At 38.8% G+C, this 25591-nt stretch overlaps 2 protein-coding genes across 2 annotated transcripts in view; one reads left to right on the top strand and one right to left on the bottom strand.

The window, feature by feature from the left end:
- Positions 1-1305: 1305 nt before the first annotated feature.
- On the bottom strand, positions 1306-5544 carry LOC311076606 (uncharacterized protein; the record flags this gene model as incomplete). Its single annotated transcript, XM_084104941.1, has 3 exons — positions 1306-3769; positions 4404-4644; positions 5467-5544. The coding sequence occupies 3 exons, from the start codon at positions 5542-5544 to the stop codon at positions 2919-2921; spliced, it is 1170 nt and encodes a 389-aa protein (XP_083961067.1). The 3' UTR covers positions 1306-2918.
- A 4844-nt stretch (positions 5545-10388) lies between these two features.
- The window catches only part of musk (muscle, skeletal, receptor tyrosine kinase), a 34153-nt gene continuing 18950 nt past the window's right edge, over positions 10389-25591 (top strand). Inside the window, exons 1-6 of the mRNA XM_084105221.1 lie at positions 10389-10626; positions 18352-18478; positions 18667-18818; positions 19014-19141; positions 19272-19413; positions 20975-21099. Coding sequence (XP_083961347.1) covers positions 10554-10626; positions 18352-18478; positions 18667-18818; positions 19014-19141; positions 19272-19413; positions 20975-21099 — 747 coding nt within the window. The 5' untranslated portion in view covers positions 10389-10553. The remainder of the gene's footprint in view (positions 10627-18351; positions 18479-18666; positions 18819-19013; positions 19142-19271; positions 19414-20974; positions 21100-25591) is intronic.

Genomic DNA, 25591 nt, shown 5'->3' with positions numbered 1-25591 from the left:
TAAAATAATTAGAAATAATAATAGAAAAGTCAAATTAAATAACTTAAATTAAAGTCATACTTTTAATTGGTAACACTTTAGAATCAGTAATTCTTTGGTAAACATAAACAATATGCAATATATTTTTAATATAATATTTAAAAATGTTCATAGTTATGTTAGTTCACTGTACATTAACTAGTAAATGTTGAGATTAACATTAGCTAAGATTAATGTAGAAGTACAGTTCAGTATTAGTTCATGTTAACAAATGGAACCTTATTGTACAATGTTACAGTTTTATTATATTTGTGCTATGGTTTTAAATAGTAAACATAACTTCAAATCACATCTTTCAAGTCATGATATAATACAACCCAATGATATCTTGTATTTTAGACTAACTTCCATGCAATCTTTACATTTAAATTAATCTTGACCTTACCATTTCTTTTGCCCATTTGTAAAAAATAATAACCACCCTCTTACAAGTGAGTGAGTGTGTGTGTGTGTGTGTGTGTGTGTGTGTGTGTGTGTGTGTGTGTTTGCAGCTAAAGTGTTAAGTTCTGATGTATAAAACAATTAGACACTCCCAAAATCTGCAATATTCAGAAAGAATGACAAAACACAAGTGCACTTTGACCCTCAACCTTTGTCCAGCCTTTTAAAGACCCATCAACAGCTCCACACTATTTCAAAGTATTGCGCAGAGGTTCGCAATATACCATCTTTTGAAATCTCTTTTTTTCACACTATGATTTTGCTTTAGCCCTCCATTTTAATAATTAGAAAGTTGCTACATTACATCTCATTTAAACTGCAATTGCTTCACACACACACACACACACACACACACACACACACACACACATACTGCTAAAACTTACAAAGTAAAAACAGCTGTGCAACTGGTTGAACATGTTAGCCCACATTACAGATTGGGATCCCTTTTGAAATCTATGAGTTTGCTAAATAGGAATGTGCCGTTACTGAGATCTATTCTCTAACTGTACAAGAGATGGCAGTATAACTTAAGTGACACAAAGACCTACAAGGAAACTATAAGGCACTGTGTTGGAGTTTTTGTATTTACGTACTATTTTCAGCCTCTTAGTGATATACAGCTGGATAGATAGATAGGCCTGCGTGAATTTGGACCTTTTGAAAGGTACGTTTGGAGTCAGACTGCGGTCTAGTTCTGTCTCACTCATATTGTATTGCAGAATGCTTGTTGCGTGATCATTGTAATGTCTCAATGTCTGCCAAAACTCTGGGTGACTGTTAGGGTTACGAAAGGAACATCTGAGGAATCGCAGCTGTCTTCAGCCTCCAAATGATGTTAACTTTGCTGTTACATAGACTCCATTTCATGAACCACAGTACATACTGTTCCAAAGATTGGGCTCATAAAGCTTTTTCTTAAATTAATACTTTTATTAAACAAAGATGCAACTGATTAAAAATGATTTCCACTAAAATATGAAGCAGCTCAACTGTTTTCAACAAAGATAATAATCAGACATATTTCTTGAGCATCAAATCATCATATTAGAATGATTTCTGGATCATGTGACACTGAAGACTGGAGTAATGATGCTGAAAATTCAAAGCTGAATTTTGTTTCATCACAGGAATAAATTACATTTTAAAATATATTACAATATAAAACTGTTTGTTTACATTGTATTTTTCACAGTATTACTGTATTTGTGATCAAACAAATGCAGAAATAGTGCAAATTCTTCCTTTTTAATTTTATGTATTTTTGTTTGATTGTTTACCATTTTGTAGAATCCTAAGAATTTTTTATTTCTGGGTTTATTTGAAAAAAATCTCAAATGTTCAGACTTTTGAAAGCTGAGACAATACTGATATCAACAATGACAGGTATATTCACTGCCCGAAAAAAAAAAAAAAAAAAAAAAAAAAAAAGTCGCTTTTTACAGTGAGATTACTATGTTTCTAGCATGTTATGTGTTTGGCAACAGTTCTTCTAACCCTAATTGATGGAGTGTGTAGCATGAAGACACATCATGGTCTTATTCCATGATGACAATGTCAAGATTCATCAGGCTTAAACTGTGAAAGAATGGTTTGGAGGGAGCATGAAGAATCATTTTCACACATGAATCGGCACCTCTGAGTCATCACCTCTCACAGTTTAAAATCTTTGGGATGAGCTTCAGGAGACTTTACAGAGTGCTGGACTCTTGCACTGTCAATACAAGATCTTGACCAAAAATGTATACACCTCTTGATGTAAATAAATGTTGTGATATTATTTTCATCAAGAGTGCTGCTTGTTGGCTGCACATCCATGATGAGAATCTCCTGTTCCACCAAATCCCAAAGCTGATCTATTGGATTGAGATCTTGAGACTGTGGAGTCAGTTTCAGTATGCTCAGCTTTGTGACATGGTGTGTTATCCTGCTGAAAGTAGTGGTCATAAAGGGATGGACACGGTAAGCAACAATACTCAGGACGGCTGTGGTGTTTAAACAATGCTCAATTTGTATTAAGGTGCCCAAAGTGTGCCAAGAAAAACCCCCACATCATTACACCACCAGCAGCCTGAATCACTGATACAAGGCAGGATGGATCCATGCTTTCATGTTGTTTACATCAGATTGTGCCCTCTGAAATCTACTTTCAGAGATTGTTGTGTGTTCAGAGATGCTCTTCTGCAGACCTCGGTTGTAACAAGTTACATTTACATTAACATTTAATCATTTAGCAGACGCTTTTATCCAAAGCGACTTACAAATGAGGAGAACAATAGAAGCAATCAGACCAGCAAGAGGACAACAGTATACAAGTGCTTTAACAAGTCTCAGTTAGTCTAACACAGTACACATAGCAAGGTTTATTTTTATTTTTTATCAGAAAAACAAAACAAATAGAATAGTATAGAATATAATAGAAAAGGTAAGTGCTAGTATTAATTGATTAGGTGCTGACAGAAAGATGTGTCTTTAGACATTTTTTGAAAATGGCTCAAATTGAGCTGCTCAAATTGAGATAGACAGGTCATTCCACCAGCTGGGAACATCCAAGAAAAGGTCTGTGAGAGTGATTTTGTACCTCTTTGGGATGGCACCACGAGGCGTCGTTCACTTGCAGAACGCAGGCCTCTGGAGTTTAGGTATATTGGTGCAGAGCCAGTGGTTGTCTTGTAGACAAACATTAGTGCCTTGAATTTGATGCGAGCGGCTATTGGCAGCCAGTGCAAACTGATGAAGAGAGGTGTGACGTGGGTTTTCTTCGGCTCGTTGAAGACCACCCTCGCTGCTGCATTCTGGATCAGTTGCAAAGGCTTGATAGTACATGCCGGAAGGCCCGCTAAGAGAGCATTACAATAGTCCAGTCTGGAGAGAACAAGTGCTTGGACAAGGAGTTGTGTGGCCTGCTCTGATAGGAAGGGTCTGATCTTCCTGATTTTGTATAAAGCAAATCTGCAGGACCGGGCCGTTGTAGTAATATGGTCTGTGAAGCTTAACTGATCATCAATCACAACTCTAAGATTCCTGGCTGACCTGGAAGGCGTTATGGTTGGAGAACCTAGTTGAATGGAGAAGTTGTGCTGAAGTGTTGGGTTGGCTGAGAATACAAACAGCTCTGTCTTAGCCAGGTTGAGTTGAAGATGATGGTTCTTCATCCAGCAAGAAATGTCTGTCAGGCAGGCTGAGATGCGAGCAGCTACCGTCTGATCATCTGGCTGGAATGAGAGGTAGAGTTGTATGTCATCAGCATAGCAGTGATAGGAAAAGCCATGTTTCTGAGTGACAGATCCTAGTGATGACATGTAGATAGAAAAGAGCAGTGGTTCAATCACTGATCCCTGAGGAACCCCAGTAGCAAGAAGTTGTGACTTAAGCCCCTTTCACACAGCGCGATGATCCCGGCAAATTGCTGGGAAATTGCCAGAACGCCTTCTGTGTGAACACAAACACGACCCGGGATTGATTCCGGTATCGATGCCAGGTTGGGGACCTAGTAACATTACCGTGTTCAGTCCTGGAATGCGCGCTGTGTGAACAAAAGCCGTAATAATGCCGTGTCGTAGTGATGACGCTGAAGCCGGGATCATTCGCCAGCTGTGAAACGGTAAGTAATGCGCAAGTTTATGATTGAATCAGAGAAAAAAAATGCACAAGCGTGGTTTCTCTCTCGAGAGAGAAATCGCAGCTCATAAGCAAACTTAAGACGCTGCTGAGACATTACAAGTCACATCGATGTCACGTGTTTTTACGGGATTTTTACGGGTTGCGTGTGAACGCACTCTCTGATTCCGGAAAATCACTGGCAGTGTGAATGAACCAAAATCAAACGAACCCGGGTCACTTTATCCGTGTATTTTCTGGAATCTCTGTGTGAAAGGGGCTTTTAGAGACCTCGCCCCTCCAAGACACCCTGAAGGACCTACCTGAGAAGTAAGATTTGAACCATTGAAGTGCAGTTCCTGAGACACCCATCTTCATGAGGGTTGACAGGAGTATCTGGTGGTTGACTGTGTCAAAAGCAGCAGACAGATCCAGGAGGATGAATACTGAGGATTTGGAAGATGCTCTTGCCAGTCTCAGTGCTTCAGTAACCGAGAGCAGGGCAGTCTCAGTTGAGGAGCCGCTTTTGAAGCCAGATTGGTTGTTGTCCAGGAGGTTGCTGTGCTAGAAACATGGAGAGTTGGTTAAACACAACTCACTCAAGTGTTCCATTTGTAATGAATGGAAGAAGAGATATCGGTCTGTAATTTTCCAAAAGTGCTGGATTTAGAGTGGGTTTCTTAAGCAGTTGGGTTACCCGAGCTTGATTAAATACTGTGGGAAAGGTACCAGTGTGCAGAGAGGTGTTGATGATGTGAGTAAGTGCAGGTATAACTGAAGAAGAAAGGGCCTGAATGAGGTGAGTGGGAATAGGATCAAGCGGACAGGTAGTAGGATGATTGGAAGGATAAGTTTGGAAATTTCTGCCTCCGAGAGTGAAGAGAGGGAGGAGAGAGAGTGTGTATTTGTTATGATGTGTTTGTCAGTTTGTGGTGTGGAGAATTGGCCGCTGATGGTTGTTGTTTTGTTTATGAAGAATGTTGCAAAGTCATCAGCCGTTTTGACTGGGATAGAAAACCAGCCAAAAGTGAGGTGAAGGGGTGGTGGAGGGATGCTGTGAAACTGTCATAGGACAGAGGTGAAGGAAGACTATATTTATATGGGCTTCCTCTTGTGCTGATTGGTTGATTACCTGAATGTGCTCCTCCCGAACTTTGTTACATAAAACTTCATTTCACGAGTTCACACATAAATGAAATCAGATATAGTAATTTTTGCATATTTGGCGTGATCCGGGAGATGGGTCCAAGCTCGGAATTTGGCCTGAACCCAGAGTACTCCCCAAAAAAGCCATGTAAGCGCAGGACAGCAATTGTAAAATGATGTGAAATTAACCCCCCAAAAAAGTGAAGGGCACGAGAAGGTATTTGCAAAACCATGCTTAACCTTTCGACCAGGAGGGCTCTCGCAGCATCTGACGGGAACTTGAATGCCCACGGCATCGGATGGGTAAGCCCGCGGCATCGGATGGGTAAGCCCCGCCAGCACTTGAACTGTAAGCTCTTGAGTATGGCGCGAGATTATAGCGTGATTCAGAATTGAGTTTAGCCGTTCAACCAGGAGGGCCCTCGCAGTATCCGGATGGAGCCTGGATGAAGTGCCCGTGGCACTTAATTTTTTTTTCAAATACACTGAAGCGAATTACAAATTTGTGTTATAGCAGGCGTGAATACGGCGAGCAAAAATGGGTTTGGCTCTTCTTTTTTTTTGAATGAATGAATGGTGCGCAGGTGATGGGAATGAATGATTTAATTAGTTAGGGCTTGGTGTGCGTTTCTGATGTGGAAGCGGCTGGATCTGATGTAGGTTTTGAAGGATTCTGATGACCAATGACAAAGGGTTTGAATTTGTTGTTGAGAAAGACCTTTTTGGGCGACTGTGTTTGCTGCTCCGATACGAAAAGAATGACTTGAAAATTGATTTGCTGCAATACCGGACTGGATGAGAACTGCATTAAGATGTTTTTGGAACCAGAATCTTGTTGCTGGATGATTGTAGTCGTCTGCGAAGAGTGGATCGAGTGGGGATTTGAACATTGAACGTCTATACTGCAGGTAATTTATGAGAGAATGATATGGTTGAATAGGAGTTGGCAGATTGAAAATGTAAACGAAGTGACCTTTTTTAGCTCGATCGGTTTTACTTTGTTTAATGAAGAAAGATATGGTTTCGTTATCTACAATCTGTAAATCTGAAATTGTAGGGTGGATATTCGTGTCGAAGAAAGCCAGGATGAAACATTGCTGTGCGGGTGGTGTTGGTGGAATGGTATCCGAGACGGAGTGTTGAAATACATTTGGTTAGTATGTCATTTGTAATAGGTTGTCTGGTATCCGGGCGGATGGGATGGGTCCTTTAAATTAATTTGATGAGAAGGGAAGTTTGTGAGTTATTTATGGCGGGGGCAGGCTTACCGTAGGCTAAATTATGGAAAAATTTAATGCCGCTTAGATAGCTTTTTATGGACCTGGCTTGGAGACCTTTTATCTGTTAAGGTGAGATGTGAAGGACGTAACGGATAAAAGAGGGAAATCGGGAAACGGCAGGTTGTGAGATAGGTGAAATGTTTTGAAAGATTTCCATGCTATGTAATACGTTTGGAGGGTTCTAGGTGAAACTGCTTGGAGGATGGAATTGATAGAAGTGTCCAGAAGGGATTTTAGCGAATGATTTATGGGAAGATCAGCTGAGAATAATAATGGATTGGGGTTGGAATTGGATCCGCTTCTGGCGCCAGCATCCTGAATTTCTGAAAAGAGAAATGGGAGAGAGAGTCAGCGATTTGATTTTGTGAGCCTGGAACGTGCTGCGACGATGATCGGATAGAGCTCAAAAAGGGCAGAGGAGGCTGAGGGCTGAGGTGTGTCTAGGAGCTGGGGGGGGGGCAGGGGGACACGAACCAGCATCCTTGGTAAAATCCCCCGAAGCCAATTGAGGGTCTGCGTCAGTGAACAGTTTAATATCAAGGGGGAGAGAGATGTAGTTGTCGTAGAAAAAAGTTAAGCCATTCCACTGGTTAAGGAAAGTTATCCATAAGCTTTACTCGTTTTTGCACTCACAAGATAAAATAATTTGGTCTTCCAGCGTGTGAGCGCGAGGGCGAGGAGATGCGCGATGACAGGGCGGCCTTGCGGAATTATGCGCATAGCATAGTTTAGGTGGCCAAGCGAGAGGAGTTCGCTTTTGGAACAATTTGGGCAGTCTATGGGTACGTTTACATGATAACGATATGGTTAAAACAGAGAAGTTTTTCCTTTGAATTTTCCGTGTACGGACGACACTATTGTCAAAACGATTCCCATTCACATGAATCTGCGAAAACGACTAAAAACCCTGTATTCTGCTGCCAGACCATTATATGGCGATGAAACACTATAGACTGAAGATGTAATATGCATGTGCATGACGTCATCATCTTCACAGATTCACGTTTTTATTGTTTACATGGAGACCGTTTTCAAAAACTTGCACTATGAAACCCGTTTTCAAAACTTTGCGAAATTGTCACAAAACGCCATTGTCGTGTAAACGAACAGCCAAAACACATACAAAGTTTTACATGTTTAGTTGAAAACGGTGTCGTGTAAACAGCCCCTATGAGATTGGATGCAATCAAAATGATTCTAAACTTGATGGATGTGGTTGGACCCATTGTTTTCTCCTGAGCTATCGGGATCCCTAAGCTCTGCGAAAACCTTTTGCTCCGTGAGGAGGTATGCTGCAAAGATGGCATCGTGTGGTGAAATGATTAAGAAATCATCGAGCAAATGGAGAAGGTAAGGAATTGTGTAATTATTGGATAGAATCCTATGGCTTCGGATAGTGTGTAGAAAATTTTGGGTCTGCTTTCTTCAGCCGAAAGTTAAATGCATGGCAAAGTAAAACTTTTTGCGCCAGCTCACGCCGAATAAATGGCATGAATCCGGGTAGATTGGCATTACTTTGAAAGCCGAAGTGATGTCCACTTTTGCCAACCATGCACCGTGGCCAGCGATTTTGATCATCGTTATGTCTTGTTCGATATCATGGTAATGAAGAGAATATTCTTCGAGTGGGATAAGACTATTGATGCTTGGAAATGGGAAGTTGTGAGGGGCTGAGAGATCAATTATCATGCACTTTTCCCCTGAATATTTTCTGGTAGGTGTTTCGAAGGGACCGAAAATTTTCAGACGGGGGTGTTTCGAAGGGACCGATCATCAAACCTGATTCGATTTATTTTTTGATCAGTTCGTCTACTACTTCAGGCTCTGTTAGAGAGGATTGAAGATTATTGCAGATGATGTTCTGGGTGGGCTGACATTCTACACCGGGTTTAAAGGGATAGTTCGCCCAAAAATGATATTTAAGCCTTGATTTACTCACCCTCAAGCCGTTCGAGATGCATATGTCAATCTTTTTTCAGACGAACACATTTTCAGTTATTTTAGAAAATGTCTTAGACCTTTCAGTGGTTATAATGTGAAGCAATGGGGCTCACCTCGTTGAAGTCCCAAAATGTGCGCGCATCCTTCACAAAAATAATCCATCTGGCTCCAGGGGGATAAACGAAGGCCTTCTGAGGGTAATCCGTGCGTTTTTGTCGTAAAAATATACATATTTAAAACTTTATAAACGAAAATAACTGGCTTCCGGTAGCGGTCGACGCGCATTCACGGAGATGGATGCTGGAGTATGACGTATGACGTAATGTAGGAAGCGTCGTGACGTAGAACGAACGTAGAGTTTTGTTTTGCTCTGCTCACGCTACGTCATACGTCATACTCCAGCATCCATCTCCGTGAACGCGCGTCGACCGCTACCGGAAGCCAGTTATTTTCGTTTATAAAGTTTTAAATATGTATATTTTTACGTCAAAAACGCACGGATTACCCTCAGAAGGCCTTCGTTTATCCCCCTGGAGCCGGATGGATTATTTTTGTGAAGGATGCGCGCACATTTTGGGACTTCAACAAGGTGAGCCCCATTGCTTCACATTATAACCACTGAAAGGTCTAAGACATTTTCTAAAATAACTGAAAATGTGTTCGTCTGAAAAAAGATTGACATATGCATCTCGAACGGCTTGGGGTGAGTAAATCATGGCTTAAATATCATTTTTGGGCGAACTATCCCTTTAAAACCGTGTTTGAGACCAGACAGCAGATAATTTGTAAAGTTAACGTCGGGGTGATGATATAATTTGTCAGCACTTTATAAGTGTATATAATTTTTTGCACTTTTATTTACATACTTCTGTACTGGACATCTGCAAATTGTTGAACAGGTTTACCTAATAAAGTGGCCAGTGTGCATGTTAGTGTATGAGAGAGAGAGAGAGAGAGAGAGAGAGAGAGAGAGAGAGAGAGCGAGTAATACACAATCCATGCAAAGTAAAAGGTGATAACTACTGAAACTAGTAGAAATAATGTGCCTGAAGAAAAGGTGGTGTAATTTCTCTTCATTTTGGCAGAACCGACTGGATTAAGTCAGACTCAGTGACGCATGTACTTTCAGGATATTCTAAGTTCTATGCATAAAAAAAACCTGTCAAAACAAACACCACTTCAGAAGTGATAATTAGCAGATTGCATATAGTGGGTTGTACGCACTCAGAATAATATTTTCTAATGCATATACCCATAAAAGGCAAAAGCGCAGAGGATGGGGACATAAACAGTCACTTTGGGAAATTTCACTCTCCAGCTTAAAATAAATCAGTACATAGGGGCCAGTGAGCAACAGGTGGGTCCTTCCATACAAAGGCGACTTGAATGCAAAGGCTGTGTCTGTCATGCTATTGCTATGAGTGAGGGAGGGCAGGCGTGCGTTTCTGAGTGCCATCCAAGTCACATAGAGAAACACATAACTTCTCACACTGACTTTCAATAAATATGATTTAGCAATATGATCCAGCAGTTAAAGTGGATTCATAACATTAGTCCAAAAGGAATTGTGTGAAATTTGCAAATACCACTAAAACAAGTCTAATAAATAAACTTCTAAAGTGAAGTGAGGCATTTTTTCTTTTTTAAATATTAAGTTATTTATTATGCAGTGTAGATTATATATTGAATGCTGCTAGTGATATTAGCACAGACACTGTGATAGGGATACATTTCCTACAATTACATTGATGCTGTGAATTGTTCATGCTAAATCATATGAGCTCTGAATTTTGCCAGTACAAACTACAAGATGTTCCCCTTATATAAAAATGGCATTATTGGTATTTTCTGGGCACTTTCTGTACCTCATCCCCCTCATATCACTGTAAGCATATCCAGCAGCTGGTCCTGTCTATCTTCAGCTAACCGCACGAGCACAGTGACTCGAACAGATCGCAGGCCTGTCTGCAGCACACACACACACACACACACACACACACACACACACATACTGTACTATCTGCAGGGACTTCATTTCACAGCTTTGATATGAGGCTGACAAATGGATTTTAAAGCTGATTCGAAGCAGAACGTTCTAAGGTGAACATGAAGGTCCTCAAAAACATTCCACTGATACTTGTTCTGGCATATTTCAGCCTGAGTGAAGGGATCCAGAGAGGTGAGTCATGGCTTCTCATTGTGAAGAACTAACTTGTGTTGTGTAAGCATTGACCACATGGTGAACTAAGGCATTTTGTTGATTATTGAGAAATTAGGATTAAAGATCTGTTGAAGTGTGGGCACATTAAATGTGAAAATACTCTTTGGAATGCTCTTCTCAAATCAAGCTGAATAACATGGAGTAATATGTACTTTTTTTACTTTTTAAAAATCAATTTTGTATTAGCCAGGTTAAAAGTTTATTATGTAAACAGTTTATTGTCACACTAAATGAGGTATTATGTTTTTTTTGTATTACACAATGACACAATTCAGCCAAATACACTGTAAAAACAGATGATCAATACGTTATTACATGTGTTTTTACATTGCTTTCAATAAGTTAAGCAATTTTTAGTTTTTTTTTATAAGTTATACAAGATTCAACTCATTCAACTCAAGATTCAAGTCAGTTTAATGTAATTTAAGTTGAAATGACTTAAACATCTAAGTTGATTGTAGTTATAAATTTAAGGAAGCAACTTTTTGTTTAAAGTGTGTGAAATGCACATAAACATAGAAAGCACTACATAAGATATTCCATGCATGGCAATATTTACAGTAATGGATGAAGTGTCAAAAGATTGTTATGAAAGGAGCTGTTTTTGACTCAACCACTGTGCCTTGCTACAGCATGTGCTGCTGTATTAATAATAGCCGTATCAATTGCCATTCATAACAAATACTTTATGTCATCATAGATTAAAGCAGAGGACGAAAGCTTCCAGCATGTTCGTTCCACAATATACACACCAAACCCAGTTCAAGCACTTCAAACCTTTCATTTTCAAATCAAGTCAAAGAAAACTTTCTCACATTTTTCTTTGCACCCACACTGAATAAACATTTATTATAGTCCGGTTTTCCTGACCGTTTGAGAGAAGCCATTTCATACAGAGCTGAATTGTAGAATCATTTTTAATGTTTTACAGTATCAATCTCAGAATCATTGACAGATGGGTGTAATTATCGATTTGTGTAATTATGATTTAAATAGTGAGGTCACGTAAAGCCTGAGCTATAATTTGTGACATATGACTTTTGGTGAACCGTAAAGCATATGTGACCTCAGAGCTTTGAACCTCAATGTCTTCCAACTGGAAATGTTTATGATGATTTTGGATTCCAGATGGGGAAGATACACTGTACGCCCAAAGTTTTTTTCCTAAGATACATTCATGCGGTTACTAAGCGACATCTTAAAATAACTTATGAGGTCATAAGTAAGGCATATTGGTTTTGGACAGCATGCTAAAATCAATTGTTCTACTTAGAGCAAACACAGTGACACCTTGGAATGATTTGTTGGAAAATATTGATTGAGATTGTTTGAGTGTGGCATTGCTAGGTAATGTATTGGATGCATGTGTAATGCTATGCTTGCCAGATCTGGAATGTATATTTCATATAGCCAGAAACGCAGTGGTGGAAATTTTATTTTCTTCCAATCGAACATATAAAAGATGTAGCACACAATTGCTTAAAATTGACCAAAAATAGAAAGTTTACTCTGACTTTCTAAAGCAATGGTTCTCAACAGATGGGTCGTGAATAGGGATAAGAATCATATTTCATTAACACTTTTTTAGTACTTGAAGAACAATTGATAGGTAAAAAAACATAACAAACATACTACACAAAACCAGTGCTATTTTTTGTAACAATACCATTTATTGACACAACTCTTATATGTAAAAATATATTTTAAGTCTTAATTAGTTGTTGGTCTGTTCTGAATGCAATTGATAAAATAAAAAAATGTACATGGAATTGGGCATAGTTGGATACATTGTCTAAAAAGGATAGAAGAAAACATTATTTTTGTTGTCGACGGCAAAAGTTGCATCTAATCAAACTTTATCTTATTTTTGGCACAAATTCATTTGTTCCTTGGTACATTGACATACATTCATCCTAACAAACCATGAACTATGAAATGTCAAAGGAAATAAGACCCAGCCTGCATTAATTGTAGGTTACATTCGGTAGCGTCGCCACTTAATGTCCACTTGGATCCTGGAACAAAATCAGCTGAGAACCACTGCTATAAATCACTCTCTCAATAGATGATGCCAAAATGCTATGCGATCAGATGGTTAGGTATAAATTTGATATTGACGTACACACTACCTCAAATTAAATTAATCTAATGAATAGCATCAGTAGCTGTTCCACACCTCATCTGGCTGTCAGTGTCCTGCGGAAGGAAAATCAATGTTCCTTCTCACCCTTTGCATACAGTATGTCTTTCTTGGATATAGAGAATAACTCCCGCTGGAGGGACTTTGTGCTTCAAGACCTTTTTCATCCACAAACAGCAACATTACACACTAAAGAAAGATGAACATGTAAAATAGTTCATCTTCATAATAGTTCATCAAGACTTTCCCCGAACTAGTTATCGTTGAAATAAAATTAGATTTTATATAGGCCTATGATCTTTTCTTAAATGTAAGAAAAAATAACAGTACATTGAAGTAATTTGTTAACATCAAAATGGATAAGCAAAGAGTGAGGCTGTTACACAAAACCCTAAGCAGCATGGGACAGGTCAGGGATGATGATGTCCTTGGATGCTCTTGCGAGGAACAGGTGATATATCCGCTGATTCACACTTGGGAAATTGGCAGGTTGTGTTCCTGCGGAGTGCTAATGCATCCCCGTGAGAAAACGCAGCCGACAGCAAACAAGGTTTGCATAGTCATGGTGTAAATGAACGAGGCTCCAGCTTCACCGCTATCACTCATCTGCATACAAGACAGAGAAGACCTTAAAAAGACAAGAACTTTGCATTCCCTCCTGAAAAAATAAAAACTTTGAACCAACCTAAAGTGCTCAGCTGGTCTCCCGGAATGGTTATAGAGGAGTTTTGTGCAGTTGACAGCAGAAATTAATGTGAGGCCAGCAGGCCGACAAGTTTAATCCTTGTTTTGCTAGTTAGCTATGCCCTGTTAGCCCCTGCTAAGATGACGTACACAGTCTGGTTCCCAAACACATCTTTCTCCACTGATGACAATTCAAGGAAATAATGCCATGACAGTAACACAACTGTCCGATGGTCCACTTTAGATGTTCTACTAACTATAAGTAATTTTGCAACTATGCTAGTATGTCAACTAGCAGTCATCATCTAACAAGTAGACTGTCTGCTTAATATCTGCTAACTCTTTATTGTGATGCTCCTCAACAGACATTATACTGACTATAAGTAACTTTGCAACTACATGTCAACTTATTCTACCAACCTGAAAATTAAAACCTTACCTTACAGTCTACTAATACTCTAATGAGAGTTAGTTGGCATGTTGTTGCAAAGTTATTTACAATCAGTAGAATTGTCTAAAGTGGATCATCAAAATAAAGTGTAACCAACTAACATTAAATCCAAGTGACTGAAAGAGCAAAACAGTGTTATTTTAAAATATTAAAAATCATTATTTCAATTGTTAGTTGAAATAAAGTTTTGGCAACTAGCTAAAAAAATCATTTTAAATTGAAAGAGTCTACTAAAATTACTCTGGTTCAACTGAAATAAAAATAAATTCAAGCCGAATAGATATTTAAAAACAAGCAAAAATAATTAAATAAAAATGTTGTCTTGGCAATTATCTGAAATAAGTTTAAATTGAAGTACTACAATTACTAAAAACTAAATTACTAAAACATAAACTAAAATTTAAATGAAAATAAAATCTAAAAGCTAATTAAAATATGAATAAATACTATGACAGTATATAAATAATACTCCAATTTCCGTTTTTCTAGTCAGACAATACAAAAGGTCTGCACTAAATAATAATAAAAAAAAATTATTGACTTAAAAGAGGAGATACAAAGACAAACATTTCAGCTGTTCTGTCTTCACAATTTACTCAGTGATTATATTAAGAACATTAAAGATCATCAGGTGATAATCAAGTAGCTTAACTGATTGATTCACAGTTCAACTCCTCTGAATCAACAGATAAATGCAATGGGAACAAAGACACGTCATGCAGTACATGCCGTTCATATTGGGCCCAAAGAGAGAAAGAGAGAGGGGAAGTTAGCACATTGTTCTCTCTCTAATAATATAACAAATCTGAAATTAGCACAAGCGTCATGTATGTGACATGTGGACCTGTGATAATTACATTAGTGAGCACAGTATAGCGCATCCATTTTGGTCCAGTTTCTGAATGTGAGAGGAGCTTATGACCTTGAAAGGGGACTTTTGGAAAACGAATACAGTTTTGTTTGTCTTTTTCCCCCGGAAAATTCTGGCGGGTTAAGCTATTCCTATTTATCTTGTCGTATTTCCCTTTGAAGAAACTAATCTTTGAAGAAAAAAAAAAAAAAAAAGCAAGTGCGATTGCAAAAGAAATGAGAAGACGAGAAGTTCCTGGAGTTGATGTGTCTTGACGTAACAGTGCCAGACTAAACAATAAAACTCCAGCTAAAACATTTATTACAAGACAGACAGGGAAGTACAATAAACTGACCACAGATTTTATAGTGAATGTTTAATGCTGTTTTAATGACTCTTAAAACAAATATTATGTAACATAAAGAGTAAACATTTCAGAACTAAAACTGTGATATCCAGAAGCTTACATTTTAAGTTTACGTAAAATGGCTTTAACAAGAATAATAGTAAAGGGCTGATCTTGCTGTAATTAAAATTAGACTAAATATTACTTTGTGAACCTAAAATGCATGTAATATGTATACACAACCATTGGTTCTGTTCCAAAACCTGAGCTGTCTAGTTGCATAAATAGGCAGCATGAAATGAAATGGACCCTTATTAGTGACTTCATAGGCCACAACTCCACGTGACAAACAAATAGCAGTACTCACGGAGAGACCTGACACAACTCATTTCAACAGTCTGGTGTTAGTTAACATGTTAATAGGCTGAAAACTTAGTACTTGTGAACTTAAACATACACAGCACACACATGTTAGTTTCTAATACTATTTTGTTAATATTTTACACATTAAATTCACTATGAGCATGTTTATAATCAGAACTGCTCTCAAAAGCCCCATTACAAAAAGTGTACTTTTTGTACACTTTTTTTAAAATACTTCTTTTAAACTAAAAATGAGAAAAAATACTTTCAGTCTACTTTTTATGTACTTTACAGATATATACTTTATGTACTTCTCAGAAATATACTTAGAATTACACTTAAGTATGCTTGACTTATACTGACAGAAGTCTAATATATTTGACTTATACAGTACTCAATATTTTGATCAAGATATACTTAAAAGTATAATTAAGTATTTTAAGTATACTTGGCTTGTTTTTTTTTAGAAAACGACTTAATAGCTCATTTCATTTTGCTCCTTAAGTTAATGTATCTTGATTAATAATGTTTAGATATTTGTATTTTAAAACAAGACAAAACTAAGTCTTGGAAATCTGAAGCATGTGTGCCTAAGCACCAATGAAATTGGCCTTTGAAGTAGTCAGGTGACGACCTATAAGCAAGTAAGCGAGACTATTATATAAATAGTTGCAAAAATATACGTTATTATCATGGGTGGTTGCAGGAAGGCAGACGGAGATGAAGATATATTTCCACAAACGAAGGTTTAATATAATAAATCACAAGACAGCAGATCAGGTAGCAATACACACTAAATATAACGGAGATCAGACGGAGACTGACAGAACTTAAATACAAACACAGATGACACTGATTAACTAAACACAGGTGATACAGATGATGATGATTAACTAAACACAGGTGATACAGCTGAACTAAATGACAGTAACCATAGAAACGAAGGAGTGGCGGGAAAAGAACAAAGGAAAACAGGAACCAATCAAAACACAAACTTAAAGTCCAAACAAGCACTGACATGTGACAGTTATCAGGTTCTAATGGTCTGAAGGAAGACGCCCTGGTGTGTGTGCAGTATGGCAAAGTGACGCAGTGTCTCGTTCCCTTTCTCAGGGAACTGGGGTTGCACCTTCGGCCTTATCATGAAGCTGAAGTGGGCAGCAGAGGACTATATAAGTCGCACCCCATCTCGCAGACCCTAAAAGCAACCCAAACTAGGGTAACAAATACAAAATGGAACTCCATGGGCAGGAGAGAACAACTTATCTCTCTCACAGCCTGCTCAACCATCAGTCCTTCTAAGAGGAGACGTACGAGAACTTCAGAGGATCTTGCCCAGAAGGGCAGTTGAATGTCAAGTCAACATCCTCGCACCTCAACTTCAAACACATCCGACTCCATTACTACATTATCAGGCAGGCCGGAAGAGGCTGCACAGGGGGCTTCCCAAGTCCATCCCTGGAACTCCCAAGATAAGACTGATAAAGGGAAATTCCCGTCCCAGATCTGTCCGCTAACTTAACCTGCGATCCCCACAATCTTAATCTTCGAGCTGTCAGCCACGGGACCCGGACCGCGGGGTGCAGATGCCAGGCTCCCATCATCATTAAAGGGATAGTCCGAAACTCTCGGATTTCATCAAAAATATAAAAAAGAAAATTCAGAAGATGAACGAAGGTCTTAATGGTTTGGAATGACATGAGGATGAGTAATTAATGACAGAATTTTCATTTTTGGGTAAACTATCCCTTTAAAGAGATTCTGGCCGAAGTGGAGCTTTTTTAGCGTGAAATGCAGGGAGCTGCCTCTCTCAAGAGTCGACCGCATGTGCTCTGCTCCCAAACAAGGGAGGCCCAAATCATGTGTATCGTCCTCTGTTAGAAAGCGTGTGCACGGAGACACGCATCTTATAAAATGTTTGCTTGCCATAATAACTCCCAACCGATGGAATCTAAGACAAACAATGACTCACACGTCAGACAAAGCGGCTTACTGAAGACGAAGAAGCTGATGACATACGTCCGTGCGTCTATTTATAGTCTTGCTTGACTCACTTACATGTCGTCACCTGACTACTTCATGTTTCATTGGTGCAATGGAACAAATGCTTCAGACACTGGCTCACACAGAAGCGTTCCCATAGAGTCAATCTGACGCAGCGTTGAGTTCCTTCGGAAGGGAACATGGTATAACCCCCCCCCCCCACACACACACACACACAAAAACAACATCAATGTAATTACAATGTTACCTTTAAAAACGTTGTTGTTAGTGTAACGAGACCTAAACTCCACTCTGCCCTCAGTCACTGAAGGGATGTGTTTCTTATCAGTTGGATTTATTCTTAGGAAAACATCAGCACTACATTCTCACAGTTATTTCCATCAGAAGCTTGCTCTCCCTCCATCACCCTCTCTGAGGTCAGCTGTGCGCGGTGTTCAGAATGTCAAATATTTTGTTGTGAAAAGATAGTTTCACAACTGTTACAATGTCTGATTTATTACTATTTAGGGTCAAATTATAAAAAGCATGTCTTGTAAGCCTGTCCTATTTTCATAACACGATTACTGAAGGATGAATAAAACACACACACATTAAACACACACAATTGTTACACATTGCATTTTCTTACAATAGTAATAACAGTAAATAATGAATAATTTCATGAAACTAACCATAAACCTAACCCTATAGTGAGTGCATGTTGTTAATTAATATTACTTAGTACTTAAGTCTTAAATGTAATTGTTACACTGTAACAATTGTAACCAAAGACCTCTTTGTATACAGTAATTTAACATTTCATTATGATTTGTTGATGCAAATATATCTTTCCTTCTCTATTTTAGCACCCAGAATCACAACATTGCTTGAGACAGTGGATGCCTCTCTGGATCATAATGCTACTTTCATATGTGAGGTTGATTCATACCCTCAAGCCGATATTTCATGGACACGGAATAATTACCCAATACGGTTAGAACTTCCTTCACACATTTGATTATTATCCTATGCCATCCGTAAAGTAAAAATAAAATAAATAAATAATGATATTAATAATAATTCTCCAAAATAAACTGGTTTAGAGGTTTCAGAAGAGACCTTGGCAAAGTTCCACACCAATGTTTTGTGAAGTATGTTCAACATTTACTTTTTGAATGCAGGTATTACGATTCCAGATACATTATACGAGAAAATGGCCAAATGCTGATCATTCCCAATGTAAAGGATCTGGACAATGGAGAATACTGCTGCATTGCTAACAATGGAGTTGGAGAACCAGCCAAGAGCTGTGGAGCTTTACAGCTGAAGATGAGTATGTTCAAATACTCTCATAACTCGTACCATAACTACTTAGAGCATGCTTATTCAGTGCTTGATTTATGAATAATCCAAATTTTAGGTTTGAATTTTAAAATTATAATAGAATATCCAAATTAAGATTTTATCTGTTGCTTTTTATGCATTGCTTTGAGTTAAGTATGAGGATGAACTTTTATTATTTTTTCAGAGCCCCAAATCAAAAGACATCCTACTAACATGACATTGGTTGTGGAGTCCAAAGCAGTGTTGCCATGTTTAACATTAGGATATCCCAAACCAGAAATATCCTGGATTAAAGAAGATGATTTGATTAGGGTAAATGGAACGACTTGTCTTACTTCTTAACGTAGTTTTCTTCTCAGTATTAATTTATTGGATCCATATTAATATGGTTTTCAAGCATTGTGTGTTTTCTGAACATCTCCATCATTCATGTGTCTTGTAGGTTAATAGTCGTATATCAGTTTTGGAATCTGGCTCCCTAAAAATTAACAACATCAGGAAAGAGGACGCTGGGCTGTATCGCTGTGTGGCCAGAAACAGTTTTGGAATTGCTTACTCCAAACCAGTCACTATTGAAGTACAGGGTATGTCATAAAATAGCTTTGATCCTCATTCATTTATTATTGTACTCTTCAGATTTTCTAATGCAGGCAATTTAATTATGAGTTAAGTGTCCAAATACTTTTTGGGTCACTTTATGTTTATAAGTCAATGATATAATGCAATGATATAATGCTGATGATATAATAGGCCTATATATATATATATATATATATATATATATATATATATTTTTTTTTTTATAATTGTATATTTTTACAATGTGCTAACATCTTATCACATTTAAGTTGATGCTTATACTGTACCACATCACATTTTGTATTATAATCGGGGATTATTGGAGTATGTTTTACAAGAATATATATATATATATTAGTGCTGTCAAAGTTAGCGCGTTAATAACGCGTTAACGCATAATCATATTAACGGCACTAATTTTTTTAACGGGCGATTAACGCAGCGCGTATTTTCTGTTTGACCCGTGGCCCAACCCCTAGTTGGAGAAATGGAGATACACAGTGTTGCCAACTTAGGACATTGCAGACCCCTTTAGCGATTTTTTTTCCCCTTCAAAAAAGCGCCCAAACCTTATTTAGTTTCTGAGAAACGCCGGTACTGTTCGCCCAGGACGCGCGCGCACCTCTCTCTCTCTCTCTCTCTCTCTCTCTCTCTCTCTCTCTCTCTCTCTCTGCGTCGCGCTGCAGAGAGGAGCAGCGCTTTAATTCAGTTAAACACAGATACTATGTTGCTTCTCTAATTTTACATGCAAGTATAGCTGAAATCACAAAACAAATATTGTCTTTATCTTATGTGTATTTGATTTCATCAGATGACGGCTCGATTATCAGGATTTTTGTGCAGATTAACGTCTTGGAGGAGAGCTGGTTATGTTTATTGGGTCGCGTTTCAGTCACTATTTCATATTCATTCCGTTGTTTGACAACAGAAACAGTAAAATATACCAATGAAAACAGTTTTATTCAGAATTTAGCTTCATCAAAATGGGCACAGAGAGAGACAAACTAATGTAATAATAAATAATAAATGTACATTTAGCATTTTCAGAAGAGCTGCCCTGTCATGCAAAAATCTAAACATGTTTGTGTTAGTAAATTGCTCAGTGCAAAGAAAGAGAAGTAATGGGAACCTGGTATTTCTTTGTTCTTTCTACATGTGTCTAATAGACATAAACAAGTTCTTTGAAAAACATCTATGACCTTTGAAACATGTCTTGTCTTCATGCTCTATGTTGACTATGGTTTCAATAATAAACATACATTTGCATAAAGCATCCATATTTATCCATGCCCATGTTGATTTAGAGTATTACAAACTTGAAAAGTATTAATTTAAGGTACATTTAGAACAAATAAAAAATGTGTGATGAATTGTGATTAATCGCGAGTTAACTCATGACAATCATGCGATTAATCGTGATTAATTTTTTTAATTGATTAACAGCCCTAATATATATATATACATTTTTTTTCAAAACTATATGAAACCAACATGTATACAAATGGTAGATTTCTAAGCTTTTTAAAATATTTTCTGTTTTCTAATTTGTCATTGTCTCTCCCATAGCTCCTGCCAAGATTCTGAAAGTTCCCAGGGAGAAGAAAGTTCAGATCGGATCAGAGGTTACATTAGAGTGTAATGCCACTGGCAACCCAATCCCATCTATAACTTGGCTTGAAAATGGCAATACGGTAAATTCTCTACTTTATAAGATACTCTACAGTACTTTTTCTCTCTCTTCCCCATCTTTCCTCTACATCCATTTCTTGCTCTTCATGTTTGCTTTGGCTCTATGAAGCAAATTAATTGTACTTTCATCTCGTCTTACTGGAACAGAGAGCAGAGCTCATTCACGTTAAATGTCAGACGGCATATCTCAAATGTGCTGCCAGTACAATGATGGGAGGCCTGCGTTCTGTAAATGCTTTGGTCGGTGTCACTATTATCAGGATTCAAACTACAATCATTTCTCAGGGCGCTGATCAGACCTCAGCAATAAAGTTTAAGCCATATCAAGATCAAGAAAAGAATTCAAAACACCTCTGCACTGTTATCATTATTTGGGATCGTTTTTGGATGTGGATTTTGGTAGACAGAAACAAAGGGAACTCGAAAACTGATCAGCAGTCTTAGGTGAAGATATTGTCTGCAAACAAGCGTTTAAGTCTTTAAATCCTGGAGAGTCCAAGATTCAAATTTCTCAGGCTTCTGTCAGGGGGTGTAAAGAGTAGATCTGAACAAGCTGTGCTCTCTTTGTTTTCATTTGGATACTGGCAATCATATTTGAATACTTTTTAGATATGCGTAGATAAATATTGGTTTGGCTAAGCGACGGTGGTTGAAACTTCTATTTTTTGGCACGATATGGAACAACAGTGTGAGCAGTAAAGACTAAAGCAGAGACTGACCTCTCAGGTGAGGTTGTATAGACGCAGAATGGTTTAACCCTTGACTGCCCAAACTAATCTATTTTCTGTAAATCTGACAACACTATTCACTCTTTTGTGTTTTATTTTTGTTTTGCATGATATTCTCATTGATGGGTTCTTGCTTGTTGCTTTACTTGCTTTTCTGTTGAACATTTGTTTTGCAGAATGTATTCAGTTGCACTAGTATGTGCACAAGATTTGCTTCCATGCTTGTGCAAAAATATATTTTTTTCCTTTTGTGTTGACATGTTTCCTATTGATACAGGATTTTTTTTTTTTGTAAACTAGCATCCTTCCCTCGCTAACTTCCCGGCGTCTCTTTCACTCAGATGTATGTCATTGCTTATGTTGCAGGAGTACCAGGGCTGGACTGGGACAAAAAATCGGCCCGGGCATTTTGGCCCAGACTGGCCCACTATATGATCATAAATACCACCCATCTTTGCACGCCCTTAAATATATGCATACCATCTCCTATTCCTTAAAACCACTAATGCCAGGTAATGAGTGAGTATAGGAACAAGTGAGAGTTAACAGATGAAATAAGTAAAAATGTGACATTTATTAATACAGTTGAACTATACTCCACAGTGATGAATGCATTGGCATAGCAATACCAGTGTTTCTTACAGGATTTTTGGTAAAACTGTGGTGGGTGGACCTCGGTCCTTCTAGGGGGGTTTGGGGGCATGATCCACCCCGTAAGAAATTATTTTTGCATTTTAATGTTAAATTCATCAATCTGGTGCACTTTGAGAGTTCAAAATTAAAAGCTCCAACCCATATTCAGTGCAAATTAAACAAAGAAACCTCTTTTAGTTACAGTGTCTATTTACATTACACTACATAATAATAGTTATAACATTAATCCTATGACAGTAATAGACATATTTTGTAAAACAAATGCACTAAAAAATAAAGGAAACTTTCATAATTAGTTTTGTACCCATTTCTATACTTGAAAGAGATAAGCACATGATCTTTTATTTTGACGCAAACTGCATCAAGCTTTTATTTTGGCGGAAAACATGGTTTACAAACGCCTCTCGTTAAATTTCTAGTGAATTGCGGTAATCGTCAACTATGCAGATGTGGAAATAATCTGTAACTGGGTTATGGGTTCCTACACTCATGACATGGCCTAAGTGTTTTGAAAGTAGTTCTGCTTACGGCGGACTCTACACTTTCTCATCTCTCTCCTGATCCTCCTCACCATCATCATCTGCCACTGGAGCTGATGAAGGTCAGAAAACATATATGTTGACACAGTTTACAGTGTCTGCTTTAAGGGCCTGTTTCTATTTTTTCACACTATTTCTCTGCACATTCCTTGCGTTTCTTCTCCATCTCGCTGACTATTTTGACAGATACACACACTGCCACTGCTGCACGCTCGCTCACTCGTTTAAAGTTGTGATTGGGCCAGCCCAGTGTCAATCAAGAAAAGAACCAATGGGCCGCTGATCTACGTGTTTCATGGGCTGGTCTGTAAGAAAAAAAAAAATAACCAATGCATTACACCGGCACAAACCCAGCGCCGCCAATTAAGCACGAATGGGCTTAATTAAAACGAATGGGCCGCCGATGTACACATTTTATGGGCCGTTAAAAATAAAAAATAAAATAATAATAATAATAAAAATGATGTATGAGTATGAGATGTATCGGCCCAAAAAGCACGTCGGCCCACCGGGAAAGTGCCCGGTATGCCCGATGGCCAGTCCAGCCCTGAGGAGTACCCAGTACTGCAGTCTGTAGCACTATTGGAGCGTGTAGGTGTCTGAAGCACATGTTCAAAAGCAACAATATCTTTCTTAGATGCCAGAGTCAAAAAATTCCACAACTCAGGTAACCGGTGGACTGTCAGTGACAATATTCCCTATGGCCACCACCCACGCGTCATACCCTATGCAAGGAAAGTGCTCGTCCCAAGGGCATAACTAGGTCTGGTATTGCTATAAATATATATAGTAGATGTTACCTTTTAAATGAATACTGGCTCAGGGAGTAAGTCAATTTCCTAGCCTGTCACTATCATTATCAGAAGTTCTACCCCTAGACACCCCAGGGGAGCTAGAAATCATACTACCTCAGTAGAAAAGTGCTCACATCTTGTCTGACTACAGTCACAATCTCAAGAGACCATGCACTCCCGAAGGTGCTTGCCAATGAGAAGGGATGCAAAAAGGCAAAAAGCCACTTCTCATCGGAGCTCAGAGATGGGTATCTCTGGGAGCAGAGGACTCAGCATGACGATCTTGGTAGTGAGGGCAATACCACTCACACTCAACCCAAAAGACTTGCTTACCAAGGGGAGCTCTCTAAGTGCAAGCTACTAAGCTACTGTACAACCACTCAAGAAACTGCAGTACCGTGCAAAGATCTCAAGACTCCAGCACTCCCGAAGGTGCCCTACAACAAAAATGGTTCACAAACTGGGGCAAATATTGCTTGTCGGGTTCTAGAGATTGTACTGAAAGGAATCCCAGTAGTGGGGAAGGGTTCAACTCCACACTTAACATTGAGGACCCGCTAATTAAGGGGAGCTTGCAGAAAAGCGCAGCTACACCACTAAACATTGCTGTATCAGAAATGGTATTCAAGGAATCACACCAAGCTCTCTCACAGGGAGCGGAGGACACTCACTGAAAGAAAACCCCAGTAGTGGGGAAGGGTTCTACTCCACACTGAATATTAAAGACCAGCAAATCAAGGGGAGCCCAAAAAGCACTAGCCACAACCACACGAAATCACCATCTAACCCAGATCTCAAGACACCAGTGCTCCTGAAGGTGCCATACAACATGAAGTGTTCAAAAACTGGGGCGAAAAAGCAACTTCCCATTGGGTTCTATAGATCAGAAGAGCTCGACATGTGGAACAGAAAACCCTACTTCAAGACCTGAGAAACGGGGAGGATACTACTCTAATGGCGCTTTTCCATTACCAGTACCAGCTCGACTCGACTCGGCTCGGCTCGGCTCGCTTTTCACTCCGTTTTCCATTGCAGATAGTACCTCCACAATAGTACCTGGTCGTCATAGCTACGCCACAGGAAACTGCCGTGACTTATTAATCTTCTACGCGAGACCTTTATTTTACTGTCTATGCGCGAGACACACAATGGAGGAAATCGAGTGTATGCTGTTTTTGGATGTTTTCGTTTTTGTTTTTGCTGTTTTTTATTCAGGATACTCCGTCTGGCATGTGCAATGATGACGCAGTGAATAGTGACGATTCTCTCTGACCAATCAGCAGTCTGCCGTGTTTTCACGTCACATTTTAGTATCGCCTCAGCTCGCTTAGAACCTCGCCGGAGGTGGTACAAAAAAAAGTACATGGAAGCAGGTACAGGTACAACTTTTACACAGTGGAAAACCAAACAAAGCCGAGTCGAGTCGAGGCGAGCCGAGGCGAGCTGGTACTGTGTAGTGGAAAAGCGCCATAAGTTCAACCCAGGAAACTCTAAAATATCCAAAATCTCAAGATTCCAGCACTCCCAAAGGTGCCTTACAACAAAAAGGGTTTGCGAATCTTGGGCGAAAGCTTTTGAGGATGAAGCTCAAAGGGGAGAAGAGGACACCACTTAAAACCATAAAAAAGTTTGGTGAGACCACTCGACCCTAAATGAGATACAAGGGAGCTTCCAGCTTAGAGAGAAAACACAAATATCTGGGGGAGGGAGCTACAAGCTTGACAAATAAGGGAGGTTTCCTAATTTGGGCACCTCAATATCTGGGGGAGACAGCTTCGA

The sequence above is a fragment of the Abramis brama genome (genome assembly GCF_963993115.1).
Source record: "Abramis brama genome assembly, chromosome: 25".
NCBI classification, from domain to species: Eukaryota; Metazoa; Chordata; class Actinopteri; order Cypriniformes; family Leuciscidae; genus Abramis; species Abramis brama.
The sequence above is the reverse complement of the archived record's forward strand: the minus strand, read 5'-3'. Positions and strand labels throughout refer to the sequence as shown.